The 11,802-nt window shown below is 35.5% G+C and overlaps 1 protein-coding gene across 2 annotated transcripts in view; it reads right to left on the minus strand.

Annotated features, from left to right (window-relative positions):
* The window catches only part of LOC114334799 (sushi, von Willebrand factor type A, EGF and pentraxin domain-containing protein 1-like), a 204,172-nt gene that overhangs the window by 90,187 nt on the left and 102,183 nt on the right, over positions 1-11,802 (minus strand). For both annotated transcript variants that reach the window (XM_028284892.2, XM_028284891.2), the window contains exons 17-19: positions 9,144-9,305; positions 8,969-9,085; positions 3,576-3,776 (exon numbers count right to left, since the gene is read on the minus strand). In XM_028284892.2, coding sequence (XP_028140693.1) covers positions 3,576-3,776; positions 8,969-9,085; positions 9,144-9,305 — 480 coding nt within the window. The remainder of the gene's footprint in view (positions 1-3,575; positions 3,777-8,968; positions 9,086-9,143; positions 9,306-11,802) is intronic.

The following is an 11,802-nucleotide window of genomic DNA, read 5'->3' on the forward strand; positions in this document are numbered from 1 at the left end:
TAAGTCAATACTTTTCGAGTTATTTGCCATTGCAAATGTTGATTTTTCGACAAAAAACTACGTTTTCAGACGGTTTTTCGCAAAAAATAAATATTTTATCGAGAAAAATGTCCTTAGCAAAAGTGTAGCTTATAAAAAACCCAAAAAATGGTGTATCAGTAAAGTCTATCAATCAAATTTTTTTTTTATTATTTATTAAATTAACAATGCACCTAATCTTAAGACTAACCAGCATTTTACATTTAACTTAATCTACTACTGTACTGTCCTAGGTATTCCCAACGGTTCACCTTAGAAATTAATAATTATTGTTGCACACATCACTGTTGTGGCTAGGTTCACTGTCCGAATTTAAACTGACACTGACATTTTTATAGATTTATCGCTATCACACAAGTTCAAAAAGCTACCGCTTTACAAACAATTTACTTACCTATCTATTTTTTATATGATCTGTCAGTCTCATCTGTTTAAAGTGTTTATTTTTTAAAGGTTTATAATTGAGAAAGCTTGAATGGGTCACTAATCACGAGTGTATGCAAATTTTGAACAGCCATATCTTAACCAATTTTTGTCTTACGGAGAAACAAAATGAAACTAGCATATTTATAATATCAAAACCTACATTGTTTTACTCTTTAAGATTTTTCTTATCACTAATACTTTTTAAGTTATTTTGAAAAAATGAAATTTTTCAAAAATTTTTAGAAAAATTTTTTTTACTACAAAACCAAATGTTTTTAAAAATAAGCACTTCAAAGCAATCAAACTTACAGATCATATAAACAATACACATACACATACATATACAGTTAAAATAGATGGTAAAGCCAAACGATTAATTTCATTTAGGGTGCTAAATAGAGGGAGGTTTTCACGATTTTTTTTACCAAAAAAAGGGGCCAACTTTTTTTTTCAGTGTAACTCGTTTATTTTTGATGCTGTAAACTTTTGTAAAAAACAAATAATAAGCTTTTGTTTCGATACTTTAAAAATGTTAAAAAGGTTTTCCCAAAAAACGCTTCTTTCTTCGGTGATTTCGCGTAGAATTATTCGATTTGGAATTAGACGAATAAGAACGTATTTTTCATGAGCTACAACTTTGCTTCTACTCAATTTGTAGACTTTACTGGTACACCATTTTTTTCGTTTTTTTTTATAAGCTACACTTTTGCTAAAAATATTTTTTTCGATAAAATATTTACTTTTTGAGTTATTTGGGGAAAACGGTCTGAAAACGTAGTTTTTTTTGTCAAAAAATCAACATTTTAAATTGCGAATAACTCGAAAAGTATTGACTTACGTAAAAAACTTTATAGAACAAAAGGTGCTTAAAATAAGTCAATTTATCCATTTCCGGCCTTATTTTAAACACGCGTTTTTCACCCCTCGAGAAGGGGTAAATGTCACCCCCAAGTAAAAGCAACCAACAGCACAAATTCAACTTTGAAGTAGAACCTAAATCCAAATTTTCATGCAATTCGGAGTTGCCCCTGGAAATTACACTCCAAAACGGTCATTTATTGGGCTATAATACGAATAGCAGCAAGTAATGTTAGGATAACCAGGCTGATCGCCAACATCCGGAAGGGGTAGGTAGCGTAAATGCACGTCTCCACTATGTTCTCAAACCTATTGCGCTCCGCGCTCCCTGCAACTACTCCAATAAATACGGCATGCTCTCCTCTACATATAATCCTCCACACCGATTGGATCGCTGAGGTGGAGCGCGCACCATTGCACGGTCCGGAAGCGTAAACGTATCCACTATGTGGAGCAGTTGCAGGATCTCGGAGCGCAAGAGAAGCGCAGACGTAGTAGATACGTGCCTTTAGAAGAAGAAGAAGTGCTGTTTAAGCATATTAAAATATATTACTGATTGATAAAAAATCGTATTGTTACAAGACTTGACTTTTCTAATTTGCTTTTTAATTTATGTTTTTTAGGCACTAATGTTTAATTTTAGTTGACTTTATATATTTTTAATAACTTACATCTAAACAAATGAAAAACACTGAATTTATATCCTTTATTTTACAAACTACGATATCTAATTTATTTTACACGTTATTACACTAAATCTAATAATTTATCTTATTACAAAATATACCGCGCCCGTTACATATCAAACTACACCGACGTTTTCAAGTTCACAACTAAACTGCTAGTTCGAAAAATCCCTATTTATACATTATTATAATGTTCTAGAAATAAATAACAACATCTCGAATAATATTTACAAGTTTAAAGAATATACTCCAAAAGTCGAGAAGAAATAGAACATCATAAATCATAAAAAAAGGTTACTTGGTAAAAAAATTCGGGTTTGTTAGGCCAGGGGCTGAAAACAGTCGGTGGGCTAGCGCTAATTATGTCACAGTATACAAATAAGCAGAATCGAAACGGAAACTATATAGATTATCTTACTCTTTTCCTTCGCTGGACTTTTTCGATTTATCTTTATGTTCTATTTTCTTTACTCTGTATGTTTCCGTAGTTATGGAGAGTCGGTCCGTCATTTATATTTCTATATATATTTTGGATCGTAGAATGAGAATATAAAAATATTACCTTTTCAAATTGTCAAATTTTGACGAAAATATATTCATTAAGAACATCTTCTATATACAAAATAAATCCTAGAAGACTCATTCGCCTAGAATCGACACAGTCATTGAAGATGGAAAGTCAGGCAAGCTGTCACCCAGTCAATATGGTTTCAGAAACAACAGAAGCACGGTAGATGCGATGATGGCAGTGTTCCGGGAGTTGAATGGGGTGACGGTTAACCAGAAGTGGGCGATCTTACTGCTGTTTGACGTTCGGAAGGCTTCTAGCACGTTAATATGGAAAAAGATAACGAAGGCTTTACGAGAGAGATGGTGTTCTAGCTACTTAATGAATTTGGTCTCGGATTATCTGTCAGAGAGGAAAATTGTTGTATAAAAAAGAGTGGTGGTTGACGTGAGGCTGGAGTGCCGCAAAGGTCGGCCCTAGGACCCACGCTGCAGATATGACGGAGTTGTGAGTCAACAATCCGGAGAGGGTGTAACCCCTTTTGCATTTTTAGACGATCTCGCATGCTGGAGGTGGCGAGTGATAGAGAGAACTTTATCTTCGGGGCGCAGCGTACATGCGACCAAGTAGAGGAATGGATGAAAATGTATAGACTAGAATTGGCTGCGGGTAAGACCGAGGCTATAGTTCTGAAGGGACCAAGGAAAAGGGACGGGATAACATTCAAATGTGCAGGAAAGGTAGTGGTTCCAAAGAAATGTGTAAGATATATAGATATGAGCACGTGAAATCTGAGAGGAGGAGGGCCCTTCATTCTGTTGTGCAATCCATCGTCCTCTACGTGGCGCCTGGTGGTACAGCAGTTTTAACAAAGGTGAAGAGACGGCAGTTCACATGAACAGATAGGAAGAGTTTGTTCCGGAGATGTTCGATATCCGTCGTAGGTAAATGACAGAGAGAAGATGAGAAACATTTGGCTAGCTTGGCTTTGTTACACGATTTTAGGTTGAACATAGTTATTCAAACTAGTTTTAAATCTATCATATGTCTTAACTTACCAATGTAATTATCGAAGCAGTTGCATGTATATTCAAAATTATTTACAGCTACGCAATTTCCATTTCTGCAAATACCACTTTTACATATTTCAACAGAAGTTGGTATACATTGTTCGATACCTGTTGAATTTATACCAGTGGTAGTGTACCCGATTGGGCAGGGTATACAAGATAGCTGTCCAAAGTTGGGTTGGTAGTAACCTGAAAACATATAGATTTGAAACATAGAGGAACTTATTTATGAACTTACAGTATACTAAAAAGGTAATTTAAAACTAATTCCCTTTGTCCCTTTGAGACAAAGCATGCATGCGTTTGTAAGTATGACCTCTGGCAATTCTTAACCTTAGTCAACTTTTTACAACATTTTCCTTTATTAATTAGGTTATACTTATTATTTAGAGCTTTTAACACTGATGATGGATTATTTGTTAATCCGAAAACGTTTTGTTAATGTTATGTAATCCTTATTGGGGTCTTTCTTTTAAATATACATTTTACAAAGAACCGAGTAATTTTTTATAGTCATAATAGCTGAGGATCTAGGTATGGCAAGAGAGATGGTACATGAACTTGTACAGGATTTATATTAGCATCCAAAAAATAAGAGGATTCCATATCGATTTAATTTTTAAAGTCTTAAACAAATATTATTTACATGTATTGTTTACATTACGTAAATGGGCGACATTGGTTTTGCAATGTAGGCCACTCGTTTTGAAAACAACGAAGTCAGTAATTATGTTACTATTAGGAATTCATGGTCACATTCAGGTGTAGTCAATCATAACAAAACAATTACGATTTATTTATAGATACGGAGAAAGTAAAGCAGAGATTATTCATTATTCAGACATCGACGTGGTTAGATCAGAGACGTTGTCCACCAACTAGTTACTGTCGTATTTAGTGTTCTAATTAAATATATTCTGGTAAATAGTGTTTTAACAAATCAACCCCATCATCGGGGGTAACAACCCCCAGGACTAACATAAACTCTTTGTGGCTACAGAAAAATGTAGGTTTTAATATAAACATCTCAAAAACAAAAATAATGACAAATTTGGTAGGTACCCAACCAGAACATCAGTATTACCAGTAAATACCTGGACATGAAATTATGAGGGCATGAACTGAAGAGAATCGGTCTTGGGTGGGCAGCATATGGAAAACTGAAAGAAACTTTTAAAGTGAGCTACCTACACGCTTAAAGAGAAAGGTATTTGATCAGTGCTTCCTCCCAGTTTTGACATACGGAGCAGAAACACACCTTAACAAAAGCCTCGGCTACCAAACTTAGAGTCACACCGCGAAGAATGGAACGGCCCATGTTAGGAATAATTCTGCGAGACTGATCTCCGCAAAAAAACGAAGGGACCAGGAGAAGAACCAAGGTGAACCAAGTGAGCAGAGGACTTTTGAGGCTGGATGATGAGATGAAAAAATATATATAAAATCGTCATTTCAAGTTAAATTATAGAGATTGAACTACAAAATATTGGAATTCATCAAATAACTCCATTGGATTTTCTAATAATAGGAACAACTAACTCTTTATTTAAGCATATCTTGAGTTTCCGACGCTATACTTACATTTCTCCTAAAAATCTGGAAAATATTTCTGAGTCTATATTAATTAACTATGAACAAATCAATTATCGAATTTATTTTTCACTTGAAAAACAGTCATGCTACATTTGCAAACAACTAGCTCATCTAGCCTCTCAGTGCACAAAAAATACAAACACTCAAACATCTATCGAAAATTCATCACCTACTTCTCAACCAAATTATATTCAAAATTGCCACCCCAACATAACAGATGCTCAGCCAACTATCCATCCTTCACAATCTTCGCAACAATCTACCAGTTCACAATCAAAAGAAACAACCAATACTTTTCTATTAGATCCAAATCCCAAACACCTATCCAGCCAGATGAAATGAATAATCACAGCCAAAATCAACCTCCTACATCCTCTGACTCTCAATCTTCTAAACGAACGGTATCAGAAATAACGTCTCCTCCAACATCAGTAGACCAGAACCCATTTAAAGAACCTCTCCGTAAATCTAAGAAAGCAAAAATTGTTCCTGAACATAATAGGAATTTAGCAGAAGATCTTATTAAATGCACTAGTTCTTTTTTCCAAGATAATTCTGACAACGGATATTTAACCCAGGAAGAATTAATTGATTTCTTCGAAAACGCACACGGCTCTGCTGATCCTCTCAGCATTGCTAAAACGTATAGAGAAGATATCGAAGGACTACTCAATTTTTTTACTAAAATCCATCCAGCATTAACTCCCAAGTATCTGAAAAGTCGCTGTACAAGATTAAAAACTAAAATTAATAAACAGCATATCGATGGTATAGTGCACAAATGTGGTAAGTACAACTTTTTTAGAAAATTGATAAGTACACATAGTACATTATTTTGACCCAAAGTTTATTGTGCACAAATGTGGTAAGCAAATAATGAAACGTGTAAGAAATACAAGTTGACATAATGTGGTAACTGCTAAATATAAGAAAAATTAAAGAAGCCAAATGTTGTATGTGCCCTTACCACAAATGGTTTCTCTTCACTGTTCTAATATTATGATACTTCTGATGATAAATAAATATTTGTATTCATTCTTTTTGCGAAATAAACAATTTTTTCCTTGATATTTGTTATTTAATTTCATTTAGAAGCTTGTAGTATATACCTGTCAAATGGGGTATGTACAATATAAGAAAAGTACATAGTGGTACAAAGTGGTAAGTACATACCTATAACTTTCAAATGGCTGTACTGTAAAATGTTAGTTTTTGCACTTACCACAATTGTGCCCTATGCCATCGATATATGCTCTTTCTCTACTGATCACAGTGATTACATCAGCGACGCCTCTGCTAACATTTAATACAACATTCAACTGTATACTGCAATGGAACCTAAATGGGTATTACACCCATTTAGAAGTCGGAAATTATTAGAGATATTAAATGGTTTTAATGATCACATCCATATTTTTACCGATGCATCCAGATCTGCAAATGGAGTACGAGAGGCTTTCACAACAGATAACTATAACAGTTCCTACCAGCTCCCTCCCCAAACCTCCATATTCTCAGCTGAACTCTTTGCTATCCTCTAGTCATTAACGTTTGTTAACACACATGACATCAAATTCTCAATAATCATTAGCGATTCCCTAAGTGCATTAACAGCCTTAAAGCAAGTATACCCCAAACATCCTGTCCTGCTTTTAATTAAGGCGGAACTCTTGATATGCCAACAAAATCAAAGATTTGTTTAGTTCCTCTGGGTACCTTCACATTGCGAGATAAGTGGAAATGATAAAGCTGATACATTAGCAAAAAATGCGAGTGAGAATCCGATACGAATCATAACTACTTGCGTTCATACTGATCTAAAGCAATATTTTAAGAACAAGATCATGACAAAATGGCAAACAAATTGGAACAAATCAAGCTCTACATTAAGAACAATCAAACAAAGCGTATTGCCGTCGAAACATCCTACTAAGAGAAGACACCAAGTGCTTATGTCCAGATTGCGACTTGGTCATACGAAGATCACCCACGACTTTATATTAAAGAAGGAAGCCCCTCCAATGTGTTATGTGTGTGATAGTGACCTAACAGTGCAACATATAATAATAGACTGTCCCCTCTACATTATAGAACAACAACATCAACAGTTACCAACTACATTTAAAGATTGTTTAAATGAAAATAATTCATATAAGACTCTCAATTTTTTACGTACTATAGGACTTATTAACCAAATTTAATATAAACTTTGTAATTTGATGTCAATACAGTTCATTGCTATAACCCTTTGTGGTTGAAGCAAATTGTAAATATAAAAAAGGTAAATTATTACATTACCTTCTCTAAACGTTTTTAAGTTTCTTATAGTGTGTGGTTACAATCCACTTCATTTTTATTCTGCGAGTGTTCTCTGTGATACTCTTTTTTTCCTAATATCTAAATTTATTTTCTCTCTACTGATTCTTTTGTACCAGTGGCAGATCAAAACATTTTTAAGTTGGTGGGGGGAGGGGAAATTCCAATTAAATACAAACCAAAAGATATAAAAAGATAAACCCAATCTACATATTACATAAATACCTTATATGCATTAAGTTTCGTTGATTTTCCTAACTAGCGTGTTTATTGGGTTGAATTGGTCTGTCTTAGGTTTCGGTTTCAACAATTATTGTTTTCTTTAATTTTGGACCTGTAGATCCGCTACTTTTTATAACACTGGTATACTCTTGCTTCCTTATACTTGTTATATTTAGTTTCTGAACTTTTTTCGTGTATTCTCTTCTGGTCTTATTCATTTTCTTGTTTTTTTAATGCATATAACATTTTTAAGTGGAAATAAATAAAAAAAGTAACAATAGTTTGTTTTTTAAACAATATTAGGACTGTAAAATAAGGAGGTTGAATAAAAAAATAGTAAAAATGGTCGACAAAACTGGCAAACTAGTTAGTACAAGATATCTGAAATTATGCCAGCGTTCTCGGACACTTTCCGACTCCGAACCGCCAATCTTCTCTATTTAACCATGGACCTGGAGGGAATTCTCTTTTCTCTAGTCCTCTTTTTCAATTCCCTTCCTCAAGCTTCTTCTCGGCCTTCCTCTTTTCCTTCTCCCTTGTGGTGTTCACGTCAAAATCTGTTTAGGAATCCTGCCATCTTGCATTCTCTTTACATGGCCGGAGGAGTCTGTAACCCCTAGAGTGCGCATCCCCAGGTGGTGGATTGGGGAACACCTCACCTGCATTAGCTGATGGGTAGATGGGAAATAAAAAAACCACCCGCGGACCAACAGGCAGGGTAGGTGAGTTTCTCTAGTTTTAGTGGAAGCAACTCGCATAGGAGTAGGATACCCCGATGTAAGATCCCTGGCCCTCCAGGTTGGGGGTTGAGGCACCGGGCTAACTCCTCGTTACTCATAAAACACCTACAATGTTAAAAAAAACTAACCAAAGCGTCGGAACAAAATATTGAAAACACAGTAGACGAAAACTGCAAAGAAAACGGTTCATTGTAATATATTATAACGTAATTACGGTTAAAATAATTCTCTCGGTTCGTTTATACGAATTTATTTATACAAGTTACAGACGAATTTATATTATACACTAAACTCAAATAAAAACGCGCTCCCATTAAATACCAAATAACGTTATACTCGATCATTCCAGACTTCGCCACCTAGCTATGGTGTGACCTTCCACATATACCGCGCGTCGATTCCACGTATATCGTGCTTCCGCCAGAATTTTCTCGGCTTACGTCTCGAGGTGCTACTTGCGGCCGGTGATTCATTGTTTTGCTACAATATCTAACTAAAATACATACTCACCTATTTCACATGATATACAAAATGGTTTCAAAGTAGTTTTCTCAATAGTAATATTGTGAAAACGCCTGTACATTCTCTGTAGTTTTTTCCTCGCATGTGTACCTGGAGGGCACATCTCTAGAAATAAAAGTATTAGAGTTATATTAAAATATTATTGTATTTAGTTGACTTTTACCTTTACAATCTTGAATTTTTTTCGACCGAATCCTGCCAGTAGAATGGTGTTCAGGGCAAAAAGAACAGGAAATCTGTCCCACTTTTTCATTGTATCGACCAAATGGACAACCTTGACAAATACCTCGGGTTTCATTGTGAAATGTTCCTTTTGGACAGTGTACTACAACAGAAATTCTTTAAAGTGCAAAGGGATAGTACAAAAATAATATTAAAGTCGTGGTTTTATAATGTTTTAAGCAGTAGATATATCACACCATCAACTATTAAACAATGTTACAACTTAAAAATTGTCGATTTTTTGTTCATAAATGGCACCATTGATGTAAAATTATTCAGTAAGGAGGGAGAGCAGAAATTTTAATTTTAGCCCAAGCTGTGAGTAAAAAATGTCGATCTCATGCACCAATTAGTGACTATTGAACAACAACTCCCCAGTCCGTGTCCGTGCCACAGCAAATTTTTGGTTATTGATTATTTATGATTGCGAGGTGATTCACAGCAATCAAAACGAATCAGTAAGCTCTAATTAAGTGTACAAATACATATAGTGAAGCATCGCACCTTGCCAGGCACCTCTTCGCGATGCTCGATGCGATGCTCGGCACCTTTCCGAGCACATCGCCACAAATTGCATACTCTCCATGGTAGAACATATCGCATCGCATCGAGCATCGCGGCGAGGGGCCTGGTGAGGTGGCAAGCTAAGAGCGGCAAAATTTCCATCCGGAATGAATAGCCTTGATGATGAACTTATGTATGAGTTTCATTAGATTTGAACCAGCTTAAAAACGAACACCTATGACACAGAGCCGGATTTAAGGCAGTGAGGGCCCCTGGGCAGAATTGGTGTGGGGCCCTATCTCATACCATTAAACAAATTGTTGTTATGACTATGGTATGGTTAAAGTCCGGCTACTTTTCGAGATTTTTTAACTGAAAATTCCTTGATTATGTCGGGCGTGTCTAGTTGCTTTAAGGCATTGTGTTCAATGCTCATTATAAAAAGATGGTTCAAACGCTCTTGGCCTATCATAGACCGAAGTCGATTTTTAATTAACTAAAATTTTTAAAATGATCTCTCTCCACTGCAGTTAGTTACCATCAGTGTCCATCAGAACTAAATATAAACGAAGTGTCACTACAACGTTTGGAACCGTATCATTCACATTTTTCTCTTTCTCTACCGTCGGTACATTTTTGAAGTTCTTTACTTATATTTGATGAGCCGATTTCCTCTTTAAATGAATTAAAAAATTCTACAAATTGTCCTAGTTCGACACCTAGTTTTTCATCTAAATCATTGCTATAATTTTCGGCAAGCTTCAGTGAGTGAGCTTCAATTTCATTGGGAGTTAAATTTTCCAAATAATGTAAAAATCCAAAATTGGAATGAATGGGTTCATATGCCGAAAGCCTATGATTTGAAAAGGAAATGAAGTGATCTATAATAGCTATAAAATTTGGAGTCCTAAATTTCTCTGATGTTGTCATTTCAGTCTCTGAAATATTCCTTAAAAGAATATAAATTTTTTAATTGATTTAAGTGCCGCCACTCCTGAATTAAGGTCAATATTTGGATCTTGGAGAATACGACTTGTGCTGTTTGTCCTCTCTAAGATTTCATTCCAAAATATTGCAAATATTCCTGTTTTCAGTAAACACACTCGATTATACAAACCATTTGTATCGCTACGAGTTTCAAATTGTTGCCCATCGTCTTTCGAAATTTTGGATAATACTCCTTTAATCTGATTATAACCTTTAACTAGTTCTTTTGCGGCATCACTTCTAGACGACCATCTAGTAGTATTTATTCTTTTTTAGAAACAATAATATTTCTTCCATGGTCGGCGTTGCTCTCGCTTAAAGACGTTTTTAAACATTCGATTAACAAGTTGTATCTATATGTAGAGGTCGGATAGCTCAGTGCGACTAGCGGCTGACCCACACTTCACTTCGACGTGAGGTATGTGAGTTCAAGCCCAGCCAGACTGTGGCCAGGCCATCGGAAAAACAAAAAAGGCTAACGCGTCAGTATAAAATTCTATTTAAATATGAATCTGGCGCTTAGACTGGAATATGCGGGCATCTGATCGGCCTATGAGAGAGCAGTAAGGCAAGGGATAAGGGCTTGCGGCTCGGTGACACTCCCTCATAAATCCCTACCGGAAGGGCGTTGACGCCTAAAATACCGGTGTATATATATCTATATGTAGAGAAAGTGAAAAATACATAGGGTTCATACAGTCCTTCCAAGAAATCAAAGGATTCTATGGCAGTAGGACAACACTTAGCTGCAGCTTTAGCAACTAAATTTAGAGAGTGGGCGACACATGGAATCTACAACGCCAAGATATTATGTTATCTAAATTTTAGTTGAATACCATTGTATTTTCCACTCATAACTGACGCATTGTCGCAGGACTGTCCCCTGCAGCTTTTCAAATCGATACCATCTTGTAAGAATGTCATTAAAAAATTAAATATATCTTCTGTTTTATGACCGTAATTTGCCAAAAACACATTTTTAATAGGAGAGAAACCTTCCATATAACGAAATATTACAGTTAATTGATTGACAAAAATTATTCTATGTGAATAATGTGCTGATTTTTTTAAGTTTGGGGCTTTGGGGGGGGGGGCGGAATGTGGGGGCC

Source organism: Diabrotica virgifera, chromosome 6, assembly GCF_917563875.1.
Source record: "Diabrotica virgifera virgifera chromosome 6, PGI_DIABVI_V3a".
Taxonomy (NCBI): Eukaryota; Metazoa; Arthropoda; class Insecta; order Coleoptera; family Chrysomelidae; genus Diabrotica; species Diabrotica virgifera.